Source organism: Daphnia magna, linkage group LG2 (assembly GCF_020631705.1).
Source record: "Daphnia magna isolate NIES linkage group LG2, ASM2063170v1.1, whole genome shotgun sequence".
NCBI lineage: Eukaryota > Metazoa > Arthropoda > Branchiopoda > Diplostraca > Daphniidae > Daphnia > Daphnia magna.
Window position 1 is genome coordinate 18,578,648 of NC_059183.1, and position 23,590 is coordinate 18,602,237.

General features: G+C 40.6%; 3 protein-coding genes across 8 annotated transcripts; 1 reads left to right on the forward strand and 2 right to left on the reverse strand.

Moving 5' to 3' along the window:
* Nucleotides 1-754: 754 nt before the first annotated feature.
* LOC116915957 (receptor-type guanylate cyclase gcy-5) lies at nt 755-22,070 on the forward strand. Of its 5 annotated transcripts, XM_045169693.1 has the most exons (24): nt 762-1,839; nt 5,886-6,302; nt 10,977-11,172; nt 11,654-11,891; nt 13,071-13,217; nt 13,532-13,687; nt 13,775-13,887; nt 13,951-14,184; nt 14,272-14,354; nt 16,713-16,950; nt 17,045-17,209; nt 17,308-17,461; nt 17,595-17,763; nt 17,853-18,011; nt 18,089-18,184; nt 18,251-18,498; nt 19,360-19,545; nt 19,619-20,015; nt 20,091-20,262; nt 20,330-20,483; nt 20,547-20,624; nt 20,700-20,734; nt 21,084-21,291; nt 21,363-22,070. In XM_045169693.1, exons 3-24 carry the CDS (start codon nt 11,049-11,051, stop codon nt 21,814-21,816), a joined length of 4,008 nt encoding a protein of 1,335 aa, XP_045025628.1. In that variant the 5' UTR covers nt 762-1,839; nt 5,886-6,302; nt 10,977-11,048; the 3' UTR covers nt 21,817-22,070. The 5 variants fall into 5 exon arrangements, 4 of the variants coding, with proteins under 4 accessions (XP_045025629.1, XP_045025626.1, XP_045025627.1 ...); XM_045169691.1 differs by having other exon boundaries at nt 756-1,839; nt 19,619-20,021; nt 20,330-20,624; XM_045169692.1 differs by having other exon boundaries at nt 758-1,839; nt 20,330-20,624.
* Nucleotides 2,934-4,922, reverse strand: LOC116915963 (BSD domain-containing protein 1). Of its 2 annotated transcripts, none has more exons than XM_032921136.2 (9): nt 4,798-4,922; nt 4,633-4,708; nt 4,486-4,551; nt 4,328-4,432; nt 3,968-4,273; nt 3,768-3,912; nt 3,518-3,703; nt 3,345-3,463; nt 2,934-3,273 (listed from the first exon to the last, which is right to left on the reverse strand). In XM_032921136.2, exons 1-9 carry the CDS (start codon nt 4,821-4,823, stop codon nt 3,271-3,273), a joined length of 1,032 nt encoding a protein of 343 aa, XP_032777027.2. In that variant the 5' UTR covers nt 4,824-4,922; the 3' UTR covers nt 2,934-3,270. The 2 variants fall into 2 exon arrangements, with proteins under 2 accessions (XP_032777027.2, XP_032777026.2); XM_032921135.2 differs by having other exon boundaries at nt 3,345-3,466.
* Nucleotides 21,925-23,455, reverse strand: LOC116915968 (acyl-coenzyme A thioesterase 13). The gene is made up of 4 exons (XM_032921141.2): nt 23,073-23,455; nt 22,821-23,005; nt 22,161-22,288; nt 21,925-22,088 (listed from the first exon to the last, which is right to left on the reverse strand). The coding sequence occupies exons 1-4, from the start codon at nt 23,163-23,165 to the stop codon at nt 22,063-22,065; spliced, it is 432 nt and encodes a 143-aa protein (XP_032777032.2). The 5' UTR covers nt 23,166-23,455; the 3' UTR covers nt 21,925-22,062.
* Nucleotides 23,456-23,590: the final 135 nt, after the last annotated feature.

Genomic DNA, 23,590 nt, shown 5'->3' on the forward strand with positions numbered 1-23,590 from the left:
CAACTCGGCAACTCCCGAACCGGCTTTTTATTTTATTTTATTTTTGTTCTATCAAGAAAAGACCTCTTGTCGTCACCCAACCACCCTCTTTTTCTTTTGTTCTAGACCCGGGATTTATCTCCCCCCTCCCCAAGTTTTTCCGTTTCAATCACACTTTTCCACAGACAAATGACAAACAGCAGATTTCACTTTTACGATGAATTCATCACCAGGTACAGCACCTGACCTACTCTAGTCAGCCGACTATCAAATGTTTTCCACTTTGTCGCCATTTCTTTTTATTTTTTTCGTCACAGCTGACCCACCTCTCTTTTCTATTTTTCTCTGTAATTCAATCGCATCTGGTGTCATTTCACGACAAAACCACGTTGGGCTTGCATCGAAAGCCGAGTTCAAAACACGAATCCAAAGCAGATAGAAAAGCACAAAACTCGTGATTATGTGACAACGAACTCAAAGGCGTACACATTTTTTAAAGAAAACGAATCACGATACGTTCAAACCTCAGATGGCTTTTCACTACATTATGTTTTGTTCCTGGAAGGCAAGTCGGAATGGCGCCGAAAAGCAGAACATACGTAGGCAAAAAAACGTGGCTTTTTCTTTGTTCCAACATTCACGTTTAGAAATGAAACCTGGGGCATTTTTCTTTCTGATTTCAAGAGGAAGAGTTCGCACACGGGTGCTTCGAAAGAAATTTCTAGAACTTCGACCTTGCCTTAGTGTCTCTGTAGTCAAACGAAAAATTGAGAAAAATCAGCGAAAAAAACAAGTTTGTTTTCTTTCCATCAGTCAGTCAGCACATTACGCTGCTGCTGTTATCGCACGTTCGATATAACACGATCGTCTTCCATTTTTGGCCGTGACTAAGAGGCGTATTAAATACCACGTGATTGTTTGTGAGTTGGGGTCAAATTTCAATTGATATACGTTTTGCTTGGAGTTTGGGAATGTTTTCAACTATTCGGTCAATATACCATGGCAGACAATGCGTTCGGGATTTTCCTGGTTGCAAGTTCGTGTATTCTGAGGTAGAGCAAAAGATTGGAAAGAAGGCCAATTTTGACAGAGTGTTACTACGTTTGATTTTAGTAGTTGTGGCTGGCCTTGAGCGGGGCGTAATTCAATAGACCATAATAGCTTTAATTACATCGCCTCAGGTAATAATTCCTCGGTATTTCTATTGTGCTACGCCAGCTGAAAAACCTGCACATCAGTTGCTTAACAAACCAAAAGAGAACCGAGAAGTAGAGGAGACTTATCGTCCGTGTTGTTTGTTTACCAAGAGTATATCTCCGTGGTCTAACAACCTGTTTCGCCACCTGTTGAATCACGACGAGAGTTACCATGTGCATCGAGTTATTTGAATCTGAGGAAAACTGACAGAACTGACCCTGTAAGCCTAATGAATAAATAGGCAGCCAAAAGAAGGATGACGGGCTTCTCAATTACGACATCTTGTCGTTGAGTTCCATAGGTTCAAGGCCAGAACTGACGTCACGATCAAAAGGCGCGAGAGCTCGAAGATTTCATACCACAAGAGTACACGGCCACACGTGTGAAGGCCACGAAAGTGAGGTGGTGATTAATTACTTTCAGTCTGCTACTGGGTAACTCAGATGAAAGGGAGACATGTAAAAGGACAGCAGCGACTTCAACCTTTTGGTTTCAGGTCGCAAATTACAAAATCGTTGGAATACTTTCCATTTTCACGGAGGAGGTCAACAAAAAAAAAAGACAAAAAACATTGAAATGGTTTTGAACAGTTTTTTCGCATGATGTCACAGGAGCAACAACATGTTTCTTCAAACAAGTTGCATCACGAAGCATCAGCTGAGTGTACGTAAAAAAAAAATCAAACATAAAATGTCTTTTCCATATCTCAAATCATACTAATATTTGACAAGAGAAATGTTGTCGTTCTTGAAAAATCCGTTTTCACCATTCAACTTGGATAGATTTCCGGGACTGTCAATATACCGAATCACTTGAATCAACAATTTACTTACAAGGATTTTTTTTCCTGCATTGCCAGCCTTCAATCTGTCTTTTGAATGTCTTTTCTAGCGAAAAACATTGATCTCGAACGGTTTTGTCATTCCTTTTGTCAAACCACGTGATTTATTTTTAGGAGACCCCATTTCGGTTCTGACCTATTTTCGTTGGAATTTAATGGAACTGTAGACTTTACTAGACCTTATATTGTCTAGTTGCCATTCGGGACGACTGTCCTTTGATAACACGCGACTACCGTTTAACATTATGTAACGATGGATCGAAACACGAGTGATACATGGCAATTTTACATGTGGGAAAACAGCAATGACTTTTGTCAAAGTTGGACCCGATCGAATAGAAGACGAGGACATTAAATTTCTTTCAAATATGAACCCTCGGTTTCGAGATAAGCTACCGACACAAGCTCTGACCTTTAGCACAGAAGTACCACAACGTTCCCAATGTCCCCTCGAATATGAATATGGCTGATTTAGGATAATACGCAGCTTGTTTATCATATAGAGATTTACACGGGTCAACCAGTTACCAACCTCCACTGTGGAAACTGAAAGAAAGTTTGTTTTGAAAAGCTGCTGAACCAATTTTCTTTGCTTTGAAATGTTCCAAACTGAAAAGCTATTTTGTTCCAAGAAAAGAATAAAGAGCAAATAATACTATAGTCTAGCTGATTGCCCCATGTTGGCTACTATATCCATAAATATCCGGATAGATGAGACTGGGATTAAATATTAGTGCTTTTAAGGATAAAGGCAAATTGGCTAGGCTCTAACGAAGATGTAACAATTGATACCATAGGAATAAGAGTAAATCCAGTCAGCGATTACATCTGATACGCTGCGTTGGTGTAGATAGTATTTGTAGAGATAGCCGCTTCTGACAAACAAGGCGCACAGATAAGGCAAATGCGCAAGACGTTTAGTAAATAATATATTCCGTGCTGATGTCCGGTTGATATTTGATATACCGTTATCCATAATACAAAAAATGGAAATCAAAGAAAGTCCTGTATGTAGTTGCAACTAGCGTAGATGTTTTTTAAAGGCTTCGCGGAAAATTGCAAAAACTATGGTATGGTATCCGTTGTCGTTAATGATTTTTTCCGCTTTACTTGAAAAGATTATGAAAGTGTTAAGGGGAAAAAAGATACATAGAATTTACAGCAAATTCAACGAAGATCCCCAGCAGAATAGACGTGGTGTGCTTGTAATTAAAAAAAATTATTGATCCCATCGTTCGTTCGCATCTTCTCCATCACTGAATAACGATTTAAAGTTGCATCAGTTAGCCACCATTGATTTTAAAACAATAGGATACCAGAAGATTACCTTCTTAGCCGATTTCTGTGGTGATTTTTGGGGCGATTTTGTTGTTACCTTTGTTGCTTCCTTCTTGGGTTCAACAACAGGTGGAAGGGCCTCCTCCCAGTCATCCTCATTGCTACTCTCTGCTTAAGGAATAATTAACGATCTACGGGTTGCAGTTAGTTAAACCCACTTACCTTTCCCAGGCGATGTACTCCCACTTTCACCTGATCTTGAGACCAATACCATATCACCCTTCTCCTTGCATTTCAGTTCGCCTTTATCGTCATTCGACAGTCGACCTTGACATTCTTTCTCATATTCCGCCAGTAATTTACTTTGAACTTCTTCCGGAATTTCTTCCGGGGATGTCAAGGTTTCATCTGGTTGAATCAAGATATCGACTTTTAATTGTGAGTTACGGGGATGGTATCTTGGGTGTTGTACCGTCATCCCAGTTCAAATCATTGCCCTTGATGTCGGCTTGGGCACGCACTTGAGCCTCTTTTCTTATGATTTGTCTCTTGGTTTCTTCCTCCCTCACAACGTGAATACGGAACAAGTATCGAGCCCAAAACATGGCCTCAGACACCTATGTAAAACAATAACATGTATTCTGACTACATTACTTTTGGCTATAGCTTTACCTTAGAAGGGACGAGAGTTTCAAAGTTGTGACGTAGTTTTTCATTATTAGCCAATAAGGCGGCAATGTCTGCTTGTTGCGATTCGAGGTTCAAAGACTCTTGCCATGCCTCAAACTCGGTGGCATCAGGATCTACCAAAAATGTCGCAGGGTCGCTACCCAATGTATAAATGATGGCTGTTAGACGGTCTAGAAATATAGGTTCATCATCATCTTCTGGAGGAATATAGAATACATCAGAAACTTGGTTGAGGAAAGAAGTGACACTGCGCTTTACAGTTGCAGCAGTTCCGCTTGAATCATCAATCTGAAAACAAAGGAATTGTAGAGGCAATGTGTGTACAGTAAATGACAACAATACCTTTAGTTTCTCTTTTAACGCAGAAGCTGTGGTGCTTACTTCTTCTGATACAGTTTGGGTGAATTCGTCAAAATCTTTTCGGACATAGTCATACACCTCGACAGACTGCAAAAAGTGTACATTAGCCATTGCATAACATGAACTATATTAAATAATACCTTATCCTTTGCAGTCTGAGCCAATTCATTTACATCTTTTCTCACTGTGTCAAATACTTCTGCTGACTATATTATTAAAAATAAGTTCAAGAAATAAATATTACATGTGATAAAATCTTAACAAAGAAGGCATGAAAATCAGATAACCTTATTTTTTGCAGCCTGCAGCCAACTGGATCCCCACCATGAATCACTTTGGGGGGTAGCTTCAACAGGTTCTTCTCTGAAATCACGCAAAGTAATAAAAATTCAATAGGAAAATGAAGGAACTTTGCGTCAAATAGTACAATAACACAGTTAAAGGTTGTTTACTTGGGTATGTCTGGTGCTTCAGCCATTTCCTTTGCCACGTTCGTACTTCTGTGTCTATGTTTTTTTCCGAGACGAAACAGAAAAAAGAAAAACTACCGCCAACGCCACCTGTCGTGCTAATTTATCTTTAACAAAAAAAAAGTCGTTTTTCAAATCAATCCATTTTCCACAAACAGTGAAAAAAGAAAAGAAAAAACAGAAAGAAAGCTAGTAAACTAAGGAGCACCTTCAAACTTGACAATTAGCTCAAGTTTAAGTGGCAAAATGCTGAAATTTTCCTGACAAAGTTTCTCAAAGTTTGTAGCACCAGAGAAGAAGGGATTCTGATTCCCTTCATCTCTGTGTACTGTGTAGCACTAAAAACTAAAATGTTTCGTCGCATTGTCGAGTGATATTCGTTATATTCATGGGGATTAAAAGCGATTTTGAATAAAAATTTGTCAGAATTTGAAGTTGGTTTCCTTACACTATCACAATTTTTGCAGCTGGACTGCTTGACCCAACTTTGAGAATTTCATAGCGAACTTTGGCGTAAAGTTTTTGGTCCAAACCTTCGATGCAGTTCACATTCATCGTGAGAATCGATATATATCACTAACAATGTAGTACGTATGTATTTTCCCCGATGTTTACTGTTACTCGTTAGTATATTCGAGAATATATGACCAGTACAACAGACAACGGCCGCTAACCTCTTGCATCCATTAAATGTTCATAAAGAACTAAAACATTCAAGTTGAGGTGCCCAAATGCAATATGTCGCAGTTGTTGCAACTGTTATAACGTTCCACATTGTAAAAAGTAATAATCTAAGTATACGTTCCGTCTCTCATGTTAAATATATTTAAAAGTTATGAACAAGAATTGCCTAATTTCATTAGAGTCGCACACGACAGGGTAACGAAGAACTGTTAAATTATGTAAAGGAGAACCATCAGCTCAAACAATGCCACGTGTAGTATAGTTCACCTAGCGCAAGTGTTTTGTACCTTCTACCAGCATTCGTTAGCACCACTTTCATTTTGAAAGAATATCCAATTCTATTTCTACAGAAAAGTAAAAAGATTATTTTCAATCCAATTTTGCAGGCAATGGACACTTTGGCGTTCGTACGAAAAACAGGGGACATATCGAAATCGACGCAAAATGTTCAAACTTTTAGAAACGAAATTGCGCACCGATTCCACGTCATTGCGCAAGACTACCGGGCCGTTTGCTAAAAAGCGGAGAAGACGGACAACGAGCTGCCAGTTCGACGCTAGGCGAGCGTCGAGACACACTTCACTGGTGGTTTAGAGCTGACTTCCGAACCTATAGTGCATCACCAAATGATGGCAGATACAAACATTGTTACTCCAAGTTCCAGTTCACTTTATTCTACACGGCTTCCGTGAACTTTTTAACGGACGGCTAAAATCCCCCCCCCCACAGAAAGTTTCTCGAAAACGCCTACATAAACTTTTCTTTGCTGCAAAGAACTTGAATTGTATCGCAAGTAAACAACAGTAAGTATGTGTTATTTTCGGGTTTACCGGCTTTACTTATTTAAGCATCGCATGTATACCAGTTGCATACTGAAAACAACTGTTTGCCAGTTTAAATGTTCATGACCAAAGAAAGAAGGTATGCGTCAAGATGCTGTTGCTTGCCACCGAGAGGACTGGATGATTTCCAAGGATCCAAGACCAATAATTTGTATTGACAACAAAGTGGAAAACTCGAAGATCGAGTATCTCTTTTTTGCACCGGCCAAGTTATGGCAAGAAGTCGATCGAATAGCACTTTTTGGTAATCGATAAGAACCGGTTACATGACTGTCGGCCATAAAAAACCGCTCAAGAAAAAATGTGGAAGACCACAACTTTCCAATTGGCTTGCGGCATCCTAGATGAGGGTCCAGCTACTATTGATGCGCAGAGTAGAAAGCAATCCACATCAATAACAAAATTATCTAAGTGATCAAATTGTCATAATAAAATATCTTGTAAATTTCTGATGGCGTTCATCATTCAGCGGCGACATCCGTTGGCCAATCGAGCGATTGAACACGTTCTTTAAATGGAATGCGAAATGCGACAAAACTTGCGGGAAAATTTGAAACTGCGTTTATCTCCTTAAAAAGATGTAGAAAAGACAGTTGGCTCTTTTCGTTAATGAGAACGAAAAGCTACACGGGGCGTTGTCGTGTCTGTCTTATACGACTTTGTGGGGTGAGTCAAGGACAAGATCACTGTCTTGTTGTATAAAAGAAAACCATCCGACACCAAACAGTACGGATCCTAACCGATACGAAGATGCTGACTCGAGCCAATATCATGAGCTGTTTCTTCGAACACTGCATCTGTTTGCTTTGGTGCATCAGTAAGCGATTAAAATCAAACGATTCCGTCGGCGTGCAAATTTACTGTACATTTCTTCATTGTCCTCTTTTTTTTTATTGCTCCTGTTGCGTTCGTGATCCACGCGTAAACAGGACAACGCCTTCGGCTTTTTATCACTGGCTGTATTGCTTGTTGGCCACGAAAAGATTCATATGAAGGTACTCTGCTGTGCCGTCGTGATCTCAAGAGAAACGATGTCAGCGTCCTGTGTATTCTATTACGCTTCCCCCGAATTCAATCAACGCGCTTTCCGTCACATTCCATTTGCCCATACAATAAACAGTCGGTGCGTCAGAGGCTGATATCACAACTTTCTTTTCAGCATATCATGCGTATTATGTCTGAAAAACAGCATACGGTAGGTCATAATGGATATCTATTGTAGCCAAATGTACGCGTCAACAAATTCAGTTATATATATAGTGTGAGAATAACAAGTAGACGAAGAGAAGGTTGTGAATAATCTAATATATAGAGGGAAATGTTAAGTTAAATTGCAATCCTATTTCCTTTGCACGTAGACTATACATCTCGCTGGAGAATTGGTCGGACATCAGACGCATGATAAATGTGATGTGGTATTATATACAAGTTAGAGTCAAACGACACAAAGTTTATATATTTACAATTTCCTTTTTGTTCTGTTCGGTTGCAGAATGAAATGAAAACTTGTTTGTTGGCGAGAAACTTTGGCAGAAATTAGACGTGAATTTCAAACTTGTGGCGCAATTTAGTAAACCCTTGACCAAAATATGTTTTGTTTCGTTATCAGTCTTTTCAGTGTCGTTATCAGAAAGAAGCATAGTAACTATGCAAAAGCAATTTGAATACGTGCCAACTGCAGTCTATTCTGCATCTGCCGATAAAAACGAACGCGCAAGACACAATGCAACCAGCTGTTCCCTCAAAATAAAACGCCCATAATTACCAATTTTCCATTTCTTCATTTACTAGAATGAGAAAAGAATGCAACTTGCATTTATGTAGGCAAGTCTTTCCTACTATATACATAACTTAATCTTGTTGCTGACGTGCGCTAGAGTCTCACCATCTTGAATGATGACCTTGCCTTAAATTAGAGGTATTCACGTCAACTGCGTGAAAAGAAAAACTGATGAGAACATGACGTAGTTTTATCAATTTCATAACTCGGTTACTGGTGGTATCGTTTTCAGCATCACAAGTTGACTGATAACCCCCAATTTCAACTAGTTGGCTCTTTCAGCGAACGGTTTTGCGGTCCTTTCCAACATTCTAAGAAATAGAAAAATTAAACGGATAGAAAAACAGGTTTTCCTCAAACAAGAATGCGTAAACAGATAAAATAGCCATTTAACCACTTGACTAAGTTAGCGCGCAACGCGTGCTGACATAAGCTGCGCGTCCGTATATATGCCAGGACGTTGAATGACAACGTTTGAAAAATGCGTTAGTTTACTTCTACCAGCTCGTAAAAAAATGCTCTTCTATTTTCTAGAACTCCTTCAAAACAGTAAAATGTCTTTTAATTCTTTTTTTCTCCAAGCAATTTTTGATATTTATGCACAGCCGCTAAGCGGAACGAATGGCCACGTTTATTGTGAGGCATGGACTCTGCAATGTCGAGGCGGCGGGACCTTAACGGTGCGTGAGTTTGCTCGGCAACAGCACCGTCGATATAATCGCGCACAAGCCTTCAGTCGTCACTCTTTGCTTCACTGCATTTTTATATATTTAAAAAAAAAAACCGTATGTTTTTGTTTTGGATTTTCTTTTTTCCCATTCCGGACGTGGATGGATCCTAGTGGGCGTGGCTTGATGGAAAGAGGCCTTCTCATCTCGATCGTTTCCACATTTTCCCTCTGCTTTCTTGGAAGCAATATACCGATCTGGCAAAGCACACCAGAGTTAACGGATCATGAAGTTGGCGGAAGTCACACTAGCTTTCGATCGTCGAGCAACGTCTCCCATACCCAGTTTGGCTTTGATATAGACACTACGATCGTAAGCTCAACTCGTAGCCTTTACAGTTCCACAACGCGTGCGATACTGGACGAGACGTTATGGCTCGTGGCGTTATTCTCTCTGTATTTCCACATTTGATTCTTCGTACAGAATAGCCGTTTCATGTTACACGTTGTAGTTTAGTAGTTACCAGATGTCGCTGGTTCGTCAAAGTGATCAGAACTTCTGTCAACGTAACTAATACCACACAGACCTTGTCAGACGGCCTAATTATGCAACCAGTACGAGTAATTCATCTTTTAGCTATAAGTCTTGAGTAAAGATGCCCAAGGTTACATTTTTTTTGAAGAGTCACATGACAGTCGTACGTATGTGATTATGACGTAGACGTGGTAGATTTTTATAGTGATTCGAGAATGACTGAAATAATGAGCTCGTAATTAGCATCCAGACGGCCACATTTTTCAAACAAACTCCAATAAAAAGAGAACAGATCAATTGATGATTATAAGAATGCCAGACAGTTACGCCAATGGCGAACTGTGGCATAAATGGGGAAACACCTGTTCGCGAAAAGCGACCCAAAAAACTGCTAGAAAAAAAAAGAATGTCGTCGACAGCTTGTTAACAAGTTATTGACATTTGCAGACATAATGCAGGAATATGTAAAAAGTTTCACGAGGCTTTAAAAAAAACTGTCGCTTCGATAAAAGATACAGACTTTGTGAAATAAAAATATTTTCGCAATATGGACCGCACCTGGCGCCAGTATAAGGTGGACATTTAGTTGGCAAAGCTTTTTCCACGGATAAGTTTTTCGCAGTTTGTGGTTGGTTTTACAGTAGTGTGGTGCTGCACTGCCGCATAAAAGAAGGACATCAACATCTATCGTAATGAGTGAGAAAGTTCATTCGAGCACAGGTTATGTAACACATCGAGCACCTACGATGAACGAAAGCGTTCGTGCCCGATCGTTTGGGGCACAACGATCACGCAGTCGAGCGTACATTGAACCAGATGCGAGGACCTGATGCACTCACCGGTACATATTGAAGCTATGAATACTATAGTTGTACTCCAATGACGTCACCTCTAGCCAATAATCCGCGAACAATGAAAATAATAAACAATCCGCTACTTTTCAAATATCCGTCATAGTGAAATGCATTAGATTCCAAGAAACGAATGCATGAGTTGCTTAGATCGATACGGTGCGCTATCCGGTAGAAAAAGAGAAATGCGGATCCCCCCATGTGTCCGGAAGTTTTCGCGCTCGCAACGTGAGTTTCCTATATACTCACGTATTTATTTACGGGGAAACCAGCAGTGCTATGCCAAATAAACACTTAGTTCTTAGAAGATTTTTTTGTATCAAGCACAATTCTTTTTAATATTAATGTGTAAAGCCAAATCAGATATAAGTGTATAAAATATTAATTAAACGCAATGCCGTAATCTCCTCGTAATACTCACCATGATTATTTTTTTAAACGTGTTTTATTTGATTTTAATTATTTCAGTTGGGGAGGGTTAAGTCAAGGGAATCGCAAACAAACATAAAGCCATCAGATTAAAAGCGAGATAGCAAACTATAAATATTTTGTGAACGCCCAATAAAATGCGAGAAAACGACGCAATTGCGTGAAATTCCAGCATCTCGTTTCTTCGTGTTATCAGCCGAAACAGAAATTGAACCAAGCGCAATAACGTCTTGATTAATGCTCGTTTTTGTAAGTGCCTGTACAAGAAAGAGGGTCAGAGTATTTCCTTGTGAAGGAATTCATAAAAAAAAAGTACATTATCTGCTAGAAATGTTTCGTCATTCATTAACACATTTACCGTATTACGAAATAGGGACTACTTCTCTCCTTTCGGGCAACTACTGGCTTTTTCGCGTGAAGTTGGCGATCAAAAATCGGCAACACTATGCTGCCCGAAATACTTCATGTGGTGATGATTGCAGCCAGCGTGACCTCGACAATGTCGATCCAAGTAGAAGGATCGGTTTGGACGCCATCGACCGGCAAATGTCTCACTGACGAACAACTAGGTAAGCTCCACCTAGAAACAATATTTTGTGTTACGCGAATATAATTGGTGCCCAGCCAACTTTTACACACGGTCGATTCAACTCTGTTTCGACAGCCTGTTTTCAACAGCGTCGTGCCCTAACTGATCGAATCAAAAGTTGCCTACATTTCTTAATCCAATAAAATTCCAAACCTATTTTTATAGCCCGGTATTTAAAGTTAAGCCATATTTTATCAGAAACATGAGAAGCTTGCAAAAAATAAATATTATCTTGAGCTGCTCGACAAACGTTGCGAAGGATATATTAGCCCAGTTGATTTATTGCGGATGGCCGCTGCCAAACAAAAAAAATAGTGCGGCTCCGCTGGCAAAACAAAAATAATAATAAAGAAAAGGGGGGGATGCAGAGGATCGAATAAATGTCAGCAATCGTTAAAAAAAGATTTATGATTGATATACTTGTTCTTAATGACCTCTCTGCGCTATTCATATGTATACAGCGGCGGTAGGGCTCAACACGGCGCAAAAACCAGCCCGTTCATTTTTGCACGACAATAAAGCACTGGAACTGAGACTGGAAGCATCGGACAGAGTCACTCACCAACTATCGACTGCCGTGTTTGCCATATTCATCCGGGAAGTGCTCGGCTACCGGAGCGTCACCATAACTAAGCGGCGCGACGCTTTCAATGTGTCGGCCGTGCTGACACGTATGACAGGATGCTCCAATCCTATCAAGTTTGTTCCCTCTCTTTATTAATTCAAATTTTACATTGATTTTGCATGATAAGCAGAATGATGACGTTATTTCTACGCGGGGGAATCCAAACACTGACGATTTCCCATACGTTGAAAGGGACATAACATAACATTCTATGATATCGAAAAGGTCACAAGTGAAGCCATAATACATCCATAGCTTACAATTTGCGTAATTGACACACGGTAATGGATCTTCTTTCACTATGCTCCGTCAACTACTATAACATTCCCGCCTATAAGCTTTGAGGAGGAAGAAAGGGATTCACGAAAGAGCTAATAGATCACAGTAGACAATGAAACGATAAAAGAACAGCGAAAAAAGACGTAAAAGACACCCTATATCCACTCCTGTGCGTGTAAAAATAAGCAAGAAACAAAAAAGAATGTAGTTTTTAAGCTCAAGCTTAATGGCAATAAAAAGAAGTAAATAAGTGAGTATTCACCTTGACATTTCTCGGTGAGACAACTCCCACTGAAAAGCTGGTTAGAACTGGAACCCCAAAAGTATCTACCGTAGGTTATGCCTTCACTTATAGATAATATGGGCTCTATTATGGTAACCATCAGCGGAGAGACGCTTGATAATCAGGAAATAGGCCCAACCAATTAAATACGCCCCTTTCTTTTTCCTTGTTCACATCTTTCGTAGCGGCAAATAAATTTAGTGCAACAAGAAGTCAACGGGTAGGATAGCGTCCTAATCGCATTAAAAAGTTTCTACGTATGGATCATTAACGTGTCCTTTCTAAACGGGGTCCATTCAACGGATCAATGCGACGATCTTTCCTACAAGTCACACGTGTCTCTAATGGTAGCGACTCACTCATGTATGGCGCATCTAATGGAAAAATGCGATGGCACATGCTTTACACTGATGGAAGACGCTGATGCAAGTGAGAATGTTGAAACTGATTGATTGACGATCGGTTAGGAGTTCAGATGTCAATTAGGCTGGCACAGCTCGGCGTCGGTGGAGCGTAATATTGCGGAATGGGAAACCACGTCCAGCTGATGCTCTTATTCCACCAGTTTTGTGTTTAAAGGGGATTTACTTTTAACGGCACATTGAAATCGAAAAAGAAATAGATTTAGCTGAACCCTAACGTTTTATTATTCGCTCGGAATGGAAGAATAACAATAACAATTCGACTGTAGTTGCGATTCGGCCGAGTTGCAGTCGGAATCGTTCGTGCCGGAGACAATGATCAACCTGGAAGTGTGGGTACCACTCGGATACAATATGGAACAATGGTCGGATACCGGAAACTTGGAAGAATGCGGTCTATTGGGACCTGGTGGAAGGTATAAGCTAATATTTACTACTTCTATAGTTGTATAGGGAAGATAAAGGTTTTTGATCTGTTTTTGTTTTCAACATTTTCATTCGATGTTTAAACACTTTTTCAAAAATTGGGAAAACGCAGTTGTCAGGCGAAATAGCGTATGTGACTTGTAACAGAAATAGAACGGCTGCTTGCGCTATTACATAAACTATCGAGAAAAAAGATGATTCCCCCTTATTCGAACAAGATTCCAATGTTTGACGTCATTCGATCAACTCTTCTCCGACGTGTTTACCAATGCAATGTTGGAACACTTTTGATGTGTTTGTTTAGGTTCGGTTGGTTCATGCCCGAGTGGACGAGCCATCGTATTCCGATTGCCGATCACTGGCGAAGTCTTCAAGATCCGGAGATCGCATCGCATTTTGACGTCGACATCCAAGAGATGAGCCAATTGGCCGAGTTCACAAAGGATCCTTCCACCGGAAGGTTCTTTCATTTTTAATTTTTTTAAATTCAAAGCTGCAAAGTATCAAAAAAATAAATACTTGAACTCGTTCATGATCGAATTTGAAGGTACTATTGCGATGCCAATTATTGCGACAACGGCGTTTTCTATCCCGATTATTGTCGACCCGACATTTACGGAAATATTCCACCTTGCGCCGTCCTTCTAGCTGAATATCCAGGTACAAAATCTGAACACGCTTATCGCACAATTGAAAAATAAGCAGCATAAATCCTTTTAATAGATTACATGGGCTTTTTGATCAAGCAAATTCCCTCGCTCAAACTGCTAGTCAAAGTCGTTTGGCTGGGACCCAACGCCGATCGAGTTGTTCGTGATTTCGTCAGTGACGTCAAACGACGCAAATCCGGACGTTCCATTCTGTTTTTCGCGTGGCGTCCGAGCACCATTACCGAGAGCGATGATTTCCTCAGCTTGTCTTTCCCACAGTGTGAAACTTTGTCAACCCCCGATAGCGGTAAATTGAATAGTGGCATTACTTATGGAGGCAAGCGTAGGTTTCCAACCTTTCTGACTAAATGATGATTCTATTCTTATTGATTAGACATGAAATGTGCCTACGAGTTCCAGCGCTTCGAAAAGGTTGCCTGGTCCTACCTAAAGAAGGGAGCCAAACTCGTCTTCGAGGTAAGAAATCGAAATTTTGTATCGAATTTTTACGTGCCATAGTCCTCCAAAGACTTCCATGATCAGACAGACAGGCATCAGACGATAATAATTTGTGATCGACAAAAAAGAAGCGAATTTCATGCGCGTGTCAAGGTGAACGAGTGAAAGCGATATACACGATGCAGCCTTGCACTGTTTAGGTATTAGCGCCCTATTCAGTTCAGCTAATATTGAGCCTCGCATCACAAATTCGGGCTATTTAGTTCCCGGAATAAATCAATAGAGCACTTGACGTTAAAGTGCACCTTACCGAGAGAACAAAAAGTTTATTACGCCACCAATCCAGGAAAAACACTGAATTTTCGAAATTGAATTACGGGCAGAAGCGAAACTGAACGAAATTCTTTTAACTTTTACGTTGGTAGGGTAAAATGGAACGGCCCATTTGTCATTTTGTCAATCGTCTAGCAACTTTTCTGTCAACAGTTGTAGTTCTTTCCTATCTACCCACACAATAAATCCACTTACTTTTTTATTTTGTTACATTATTTCTATATTATTTGAGAGGAAATAGAGTGAGGCGCGGGAAGAATCTTTCATACGCCATTGACCGGCGTTCCGATTTTTTTTTTCTTTCTTTCCAGAAAACAAAAAGTTAATGCTTGTTAATATTGACACAGCTGCGAGATTGCTGGTGTGGTCCGTACTTTTTTAGACAAGATAATCAAGTTGGCGCTGTATTTTTGACCCTTTCTTTCGCTGCCAGCAGCACAGTGGAAGTATACTGTCAAGCAAGCTCCAACAGCTGCAACTCTCTCTTTGTATGTTGAGCGGCTAGTTGAAGAATGGGATTATATCTCAAAAAGAAATACTAAAGATAACAAAGGTACAACAACAACGACGATAAAGCTTTTCACTAGAACGGCATAAAGAAAGCGGGCAGCCCAGAGGCGGCCATAAGAAAACAGGATCAATGATATTCTGCATTACTGCGATTCTTGGTTTAGGTCCCCCCGACCCAAGTGAGGAAGATTGTAAAACTTTGTGAACCACTTCGTTAGAGAAGGTTTTATTCTTAAAGCCTATAGAACCGTTTCAGGCCCGACCTCGGAAGATGGCCGCTTCTCTGTTGAATAATCCAACAGCGGTAAACATTCTGCGCTAGCGACGCGTCCCACGTCAGCAACTTCTCAGCCCATATCCCTCATTGTTCAGCCTAGACAGCGTATACACGTACAAGATTTTTTTTATCGCTCTTTTCAGTCACATTCGCCATTTTTTTTTGCGCAAAATAATTACAAAGAAATCATTATTCCGTTTTTGTAGCCATCGACACGGTCGGTTTAGCACGTCCTCTGTGAAGGCCATAACTTTCATGAAAGAGTTGACTGGGTTTGCTTACTAAATTTTCTTCGTTCAGCACGGTCAAATTTGAAAGATTCAGAACGCTGATAGTGCACGAATGGGTTTATTCGCTTGGGATTGGCAGAATGCAATAACAAATCATAAAATTAACATCGATGTTTACATACATTTGGACAACGACGCAGACACTCTAGGGCACCCTATCTGATCCACAGATCGATAACATTCTCAGTTGATTAAGCTAGTTTACTTGATGAGTAAGATTACCCAATTAGAAGCGGGTAATCGTAAATCTTATTTTTGTTTGTTAACAAACAAAAGAACAAAAACAAAAAAGGGCATTTATAGAAGTATGTTACTGCGTAATTCCCGGATTAAGTGCGCTTGTGCCAATGTCATGACAAAGTCGTTATGGAAAGGGCGTTCTCTAGGATATGAAACACCAAATTCTAATGGTAAAAAAAAAAAAAAAAATTCACGACCTTTCTCTTCCGTCGTTCAAAAACATTGGCACTAAACAATTACAAAGCAATCGAAAATTAATCCAGATTTTTCTTTTCTTGGCATCATTAAACGCGGAACTCTCATGGAAGTTATCGAACAATGACAGTGTTCACGAAGCCAGACTTTAAATTGGCTCGAAACAAACTGAAACAAAAATTAAATTGCCCTTTAACGATGCAAAGATCCCCGCCCTCTTTGCCCAGAAATCTGGAAGTGATCCCAAACTATTAATCTCTTGGCTTGTCTTCTCTGAGTGCTGAGAATAAAAACAATCTATTGTATATCACCAGTTTCATGTAGAACAACCTCTACTCTTTTGTCCAACCGTAAATCAAGCTAAACAATTAAAATAAATAAGTGCACTTGTCAGCGAGTATCGTCCGAATGCTGTTGGCTACCACCTCGATTTTTTTTTAAATTGCCCACTGTCATTTTCTCCAAACAAGAGAGAATGTTAACGAGCTCTTTTGATCTTGTCGCTTCCCATCCGTTTTTTGACAACAAAAGGCTCTTCAACGGGTCTTCTTCACCCAGGAAGAGTACACGGCCATGTTGCGATTGTACAATAAAAAACAGGAAGAAGAATCGCAAGTGGACAAAATTGCTTGCGACTGGATGAAAGACAATCCGCAAGTTTGGTCACAATGGAAACCCTCCGATTTAAATGTCAAAATGGAGCTCTACATCGGTGGGATCTTCCCTATCAGCGGACCGTCGTACAAGAGCGGACCCGGGATGGTGCCAGGTACATAGCTATCGATATATAAAAACTTTGCCATTACGCGAAAACCGTTTCGCTTGGTCCGTTGCAACTAACGAGTCCTTGCGGTCCCATCTAGCTGCCCAAATGGCCGTTGACGCCATCAATCGGAACGAGACCATCCTGAGGGACTACGATCTGAAATTGCTCGTCGCCGATGGCCAGTGCTCAGCCGACATGGTCATGAAGAGTTTCATTGATTATCTGCGCTTCAAACACTTTAACCGCATGGTTGGCATTCTCGGTATCGTCAAAATCCTTCGCAATTTTTAGTTTTTCCATACAATCGTTCGGACGTTTTGCTGGGGGGGTGGCATAATAAATTTTCCAACGGGATTTCAGGTCCGGCGTGTTCCGAAACGGTGGAATCCGTGGCGGGAGTTTCAAAACGTTTCAAAACGATCGCCATCAGTTACAGCGCTCAAGGATCGAGTTTCTCGGATCGGGACAAGTTTCCTTATTTCTTCCGCACGATCGGCGAGACGGGCCAATTCAAGTTTGTTTCCTTTCTTGATTAGTTTAATTAAAGGTGTTTTGACGACACCGAATCCAATCGCGTGGACAAATCGATAACAAGAAATCAGTCGTCAGCAAAAATCTTTTTCTCTTTTAATTCTAACGGCCTGCAGATACGTCTTTTTAACTCTACTCCAACAACTTGGCTGGAAACGGGTGGGCGCATTGATGAGCGACGGCAAAAAGTACTCCGATTACGTGACCACTGTACAAGATTACGCAGAAAGTAACAAAATCACGTTTGTTACCACACGTAAAATAACGAGCAGCTCTTCACTCGAAGTAACAAATCGATTATTACGAACAACAAAAAATGGGGATAAAGAAATAAAAAAATAAAAAACGAAACGTTTTGATTTCTTTGGGTGCAGTATTTAAAGGATCTCAAAGCAAAAAGAGTCAAGATCATCGTCGGTGAGTTCAATGAAGAACGGGCTTGCGAAGTCATGTGTCAGGCATACAGACTCAACATGACGGCCAGGGAGGGCTACATCTGGTTTTTACCAAATTTCAATTCTGAACTCCTTCAGGTATAACAGTGCGAAATTTCACCCAATCTCAATGTCAATATAATCCAACTTGGCTTTTTCTTTTCTTTTTTTTTTAGAGTTTCAAGCCTCTTTGGTACGATGTCGACCGACGTGTCAATCAATCAAATCGCAGTTTGGAAGCTATTCCGTGTTCTACCGAGCAAATCATTCGGGTACGTGTCTTGAAATGATTGCATTAACGTTGATAGAAAATGTAACTGTGGGGAATCGGATGTCAGGCAATTGATGGTCATTTCTACATGACGTATTCGAGTTATGCACCAAACGAAAGTCTCATGCAAGAAGGGACGAACGTCAGTGACTGGCGAAGGCGCTACGAGTTCCAGTGCGCCCGATTCAACACATCGACTTCGGAGTATGCCAGTTACATCTACGATTCCGTATGGACCTACGCCTTGGCCCTGGATAAATTACTGAAAGGCAACGAGTCGCTAGCTGCAGACTTCCATACCGATCACACCACAGAGTTAGTACACAAGCAAGCACATAAGTTATGATAATGTTATGGGCTTCTTGCAATCGTAGACCTTTTTTCCCCGTCCATGTGACATGTTATCAAACACTCCTGCCCCTCCCATGTTTTGCGTGGTTTTCATCCGTCACAAATGTTTGACCCATTTTTCTGGGTCTAACCACAAATTCCGGTGACAGTTGAAGAATGGAGAAAGCCTGCAAACAAACAATTCGGGAATGGCTGTTTCTTAGTACAAAATACAATACCCGTCGGAGCCGGTGATTTACGGGATCCAACCCACCCCCTTTTTTACAGCTCTATTCTATTTCTTTCGACTGGCAAAGTGAAGACGTTTTAAACAAATTAAAACAACAATTTTACAACAACTTGATGCAAGTTACATTTTACTTAAACGTATAGACAAAGACATATTTCTTGCGGTTTCTTATATTCCCACGACGTATCTTTCATTAAATCCTACATGCTTTCCATATATTGTGCAGGAAAAAGTAATACCCTAACCCTCTGTCTGGTTACTTTTTTCGTTGAGGCTTGTCACGATCGTCGAGAACAAAGAGCTCTTGAGCCCCTGTTGGGCTTTTTCGCATTGACTTTCAAGAGGGACGCTACTCTTCTGATCCCCAGGCTGAACTAAGATAAATACGGCGACTCGAATAGCATAGATCCTTTTTGTTTTCCTACGATGGCACATGTCATCATACATGATTACAATAACGCACCTTATTTTATTAGCCCACACAATTAGGAATTAATGGGAACTTCGCATAACAATCATTTATCGACCTGTTTTTCATATTTTTTTTATTCAATTTTTTTTTCATACAAAAATTCAATGGATTATTTGAATGGAAGGAGTCTGAGAAGAATCATCAATGAGACGGATTTCATTGGTGTTTCCGGAAGACTGAGATTTACTGGCGGGCTGTCTCGCCATTCTGATATCAAAGTCTTCCAATGGATCAACAAGTCAAGTGAACTTTTAGGCAGATTCCTGCCCGTCGTGCGTTCAAAATCATCAAAGTTAAATACGGGGCATTCGTGAGTACATCACTCCGCATGAGTTCATCCATGGTCAAAATTCCACACAACATAATCGGCTTGATAAATTTAGAAACTTCAATAAATCGCTCATCAAGTGGCTGACATGGGACGGAAAGCAGCCGGTAGACGACCCGGAACCTGGAACCAATGTTTGCGTTTTGGAAGGATTGGCACATTTGTTAAATGTCGAATGCGAAGCCGCAATTGTCGTCGCCAACATTTTAGGTTTCGGGGTGTTCGCCGGCTGCCTCGTCGGTTTCTTCTTCGTTTTCAAGAGACGCTACGAACGAAAAGTGGAACAGACGGAAGAAAGAATGCGCGCGCTCGGACTTCTTTCTTCCGGCACCCTTCTAACACTCGACGAATGGGAAATACCGCGCGAACGGATCGTCATTAACCGCAAGTTGGGCGAAGGCGCTTTCGGGACTGTCTACGGTGGCGAAGCATTCTTCGATGACAAAGGATGGGTTAGCGTAAAATCTAAAATTTTTCGTCCGTTCTGCTTCTTTAAATCGATTGATAAAAAATTCATTTAAAAACAGGTTGCCGTGGCCGTCAAAACACTCAAAGTGGGTTCAACTGTCGAAGAGAAACTGGACTTTCTTAGTGAAGCCGAAATGATGAAGCGCTTCAATCACAAAAATATCGTGCGCTTATTGGGTGTTTGTACGCGTAACGAACCCGTTTACACAGTCATGGAATTCATTCTCTACGGTAAGTTTTTTTTTTTACGTTATCTATTTCAAAAAAATAGGATCGATTCTTTAACGCGATAACGCAGGCGATTTAAAAACGTATTTGCTGGCGCGACGTCACTTGGTGTACGAAAAAAGCCGCGAAGATTCAGACGAAATCTCCGGTCGTCGGTTGACGGCCATCGCCCTAGACGTGGCTAAAGCTTTGAGCTATTTGGCCGAACTCAAATACGTCCATCGGTTGGTGTCTATCATTGCGTCCGATATAATTCGATCGTCTTTAATACCGTTGTTTCACTGCAGGGACGTCGCATGTCGAAATTGCCTAGTGAACTCGAATCGCGTTGCAAAGCTTGCTGATTTCGGGATGGCACGTCCCATGTAAGTCATAACAATATTTGATTGGGAAAAAAAAAAATACGTGTTTATTAATCTCCAATGCTCCCTATTGGTCAGGTACGAAAACGATTACTACCGCTTCCATCGCAAAGGTCCGTACCATCCATTTCGTTTTGTTTGCTACTCGGAAAGGCTACGTATCCTCAGCAAGAGTCGGTGGTTTTAGCTCTTTGCTGAGGATTCGTGATATCTCAATCAACAAAGCAATAAGCTTGCGTCCCTGTACATATGACTTTTAGCTTTGCTTTGGCAGATATCCGTGTCGGAAAGAGAAAGGCACGTCTTTTCCACATGAGATTGGAAATGGTCGAGTCGCTTACAACTTTGGTCAAAATAACATTGCGTGACTCGCATTCGGTGCCGTGCCAACTTCTTTGTTTGCGCTACTGTTCTTGACATTCAAAACCTTAAATTTTTTTTTTTTACGGACGTGTATGACAGGCATGTTACCCGTGAGGTGGATGGCGCCAGAAAGCTTGGTAGACGGCCTCTTCACGCCAATGACTGACATTTGGTCTTACGGTGTTCTTCTCTACGAGATAATCACATTTGGTAGCTTCCCATTCCAGGGAATGAGCAACAATCAAGTATTGGGGCATATTAAGAATGGATTGACTATCGACATCCCCGATGGAGTTAAACCTCAACTGTAAGATTTGATCTGTAAAAGATAAGAATTGCTACAACAAATTCACGTTGCTTTGTACTTTATAAAACAAGGGAAACTCTATTAAAATCATGTTGGCATCGGACACCATCCCTAAGACCTCAAGCGGCCGAAGTGGTTGAATTGCTGACCAATAACACCCGGTTGATCCAGCCATGTGTAGGCATCCCGTTATCATCAATCCAGATAGAGGGGAGCAATTCTTTAGAATTACAATTACCCGCTGCCGTCACCGTTCATGGCTGTCAAGTGCGTAAATCGAATTCCGGCGGTAATAACAAGTTGGGTTCCAGTAGTTTGGCCAGCAAGCTAGCTTCCTTGGACCTATCTCTGGGCAGTGGGGGTGGTTCTGCCAATAACAGCGATAGCCTACTCTGCGATCCACTCTTGATGAATCCGTATCCTGCCTCGCATTTCGTTACGCAGTACATCACGCTCCAGCACAGGACTTCGGGCGAACATATATACATAGCGGAAACACGCGAAAATGGGTCCAGTCAGGTTTGAAAGGAATTTAATAAACAGCAAGGGTTTAACTGATTATTTAATACCTTTCAAGTCATGTCTAAATTTGTATACTCCGTAAGCTCGCCTAAAGCAGCAAATTATCGAATGTATATGTGATGCACGTCTATTATTCTTGTTTCTTTTCAATGTTTGCAACACATTAAAATTGGGGCGCAATCCGCGAATCGATATACAAGCCCCAGCAATGTCTACGTAATAATTGTTGCTGATGAATATACGCATTGTTCAAACGATGTACTTGGTATGACTTCCTGAAAGACAAGAAGAAAAGAGTGTGAAGAAAAGTAGTGGTACTTGACGAGAAAAAACCCAAAGACACGAACCTTGAGCAAGAATAGCACCGCTTTGTTTGTTGATAATCTGCACGTTTAAAAAGGCCAAATTCTTTCCCACTTTATCGGTGGCCGCCTTTACTAGGATGTGATCACCGATTTTGGCTGCATTCAAATACCTGGCGATATCAATCGTACATCACAAAATATTTTTTAATTTCATGTGATTCGACTATTGAATAGGAAACTCCTCGAAAGTACTTCTTACAATATCGTGCTATCGAAAAAGAAAGCTTCAATGCTACGCAAGTGTGTAACGCGTTTTCATCTTAGAACCACAGACTTAGAACCTTGATCACCCAATTGATGATTAGCAACCACCGCATTTCTGAAGGGAAAACAAAATCACACAGTCCAAAAATACGATTACCACAGTTCAAGCATGCGCTGGAGTTTTTAGAGGATAATATAAAAACGACGTCCGAACGAAGCTTGCAAAAAAAAATAAAAGCGTGGTGCAAAACATATAGACCACTGACTAACTTTGCAGAGAACACAGCTACGAGTAGCGATGGACAGTAACGGTTAAGTTTGAGTGATAACATATGTTTGTTGTTGCATAGTTGAGAAAAAGAAAGTTCTGTGAAGAAAAATTTGTGAGGCAGAACATCTGACTGAAAATGAGATGTAAGGCTTTGCCTGATAACTTACGTCATGTTGAGGTTGACAGACACACCAGGGACTTGTCTTGGATGGGTTAGAAGAGCCAATGTGGAAACAGAATCAACAAGACAAGCTGAAAAGCCCCCATGAAGCAGGCCCGCTGGATTTGTATGTTCATCTTCAACTTGAAATTCTACTTCACATGTTCCTTCACCTCCAGCTACAATTTTGACCTATACATTTAAATTCATAATTCAATTTAAACAATTTTTACCACACAATTTAGCAAATTTTTAAAACCTTTTGATAGATCTTTTGATCAAAACCTTGTCCACTTTTCACCCGCTGTAGCCAAATATTTCGAAGTAGTTGCAACGTATTCTTCTGACACATTGTGGTATTTGATATAATTGATAGGTATGTTTTTTTTTCAACTATTGTTCTGTTTTAAAACTTTAGACACTGTTTATCTGATGTTTTCTGTGTCTTGTGTCAATCTTTATCACTATAATTTTTGTTTTTCGTCCCGTGGAAAGTCAGGAGCCTTATTGTTCTAACACTAACCCAGATAAATTCAGAAATGGAAAACCATACGTCGAAACTACTGCTCGGGATTTGAAAAAAAATTTTCCACTAATCACCACGTCACAACCAACCACGCCATCGATAATGGAGAATGGAGGCGGGAGAAATTTCACGCTGGCGTCTGCTACAGTCTAAAATAGTTCTATTTTGCGGAACGTTCTGCGGGCGCGGAAACTAATTTGTAAATAAGCTTAAACCTAGAATTGGACTTTTCTTACATGGCACTTATTACG

What these genes read in the sequence shown, in the direction of transcription:
- LOC116915968 (XM_032921141.2), bottom strand. Translation starts at nt 23,165, where the DNA reads ATGTGTCAGAAGAATACGTTGCAACTACTTCGAAATATTTGGCTACAG. An exon ending in TCTGTCAACCTCAACATGAC is followed by an intron (nt 22,289 to 22,820) that starts GTAAGTTATCAG and finishes TGATATCGCCAG; the next exon opens with GTATTTGAATGCAGCCAAAA. An exon ending in CGGTGCTATTCTTGCTCAAG is followed by an intron (nt 22,089 to 22,160) that starts GTTCGTGTCTTT and finishes CTTGTCTTTCAG; the next exon opens with GAAGTCATACCAAGTACATC.
- LOC116915963 (XM_032921135.2), bottom strand. Translation starts at nt 4,823, where the DNA reads ATGGCTGAAGCACCAGACATACCCAA. An exon ending in TGCAGGCTGCAAAAAATAAG is followed by an intron (nt 4,552 to 4,632) that starts GTTATCTGATTT and finishes TTAATAATATAG; the next exon opens with TCAGCAGAAGTATTTGACAC. An exon ending in TGATTTGAACTGGGATGACG is followed by an intron (nt 3,704 to 3,767) that starts GTACAACACCCA and finishes TGATTCAACCAG; the next exon opens with ATGAAACCTTGACATCCCCG.
- LOC116915957 (XM_045169691.1), top strand. Translation starts at nt 11,049, where the DNA reads ATGCTGCCCGAAATACTTCATGTGGTGATGATTGCAGCCAGCGTGACC. An exon ending in TCAATTCTGAACTCCTTCAG is followed by an intron (nt 18,012 to 18,088) that starts GTATAACAGTGC and finishes TTTTTTTTTTAG; the next exon opens with AGTTTCAAGCCTCTTTGGTA. An exon ending in CTACCGAGCAAATCATTCGG is followed by an intron (nt 18,185 to 18,250) that starts GTACGTGTCTTG and finishes ATCGGATGTCAG; the next exon opens with GCAATTGATGGTCATTTCTA.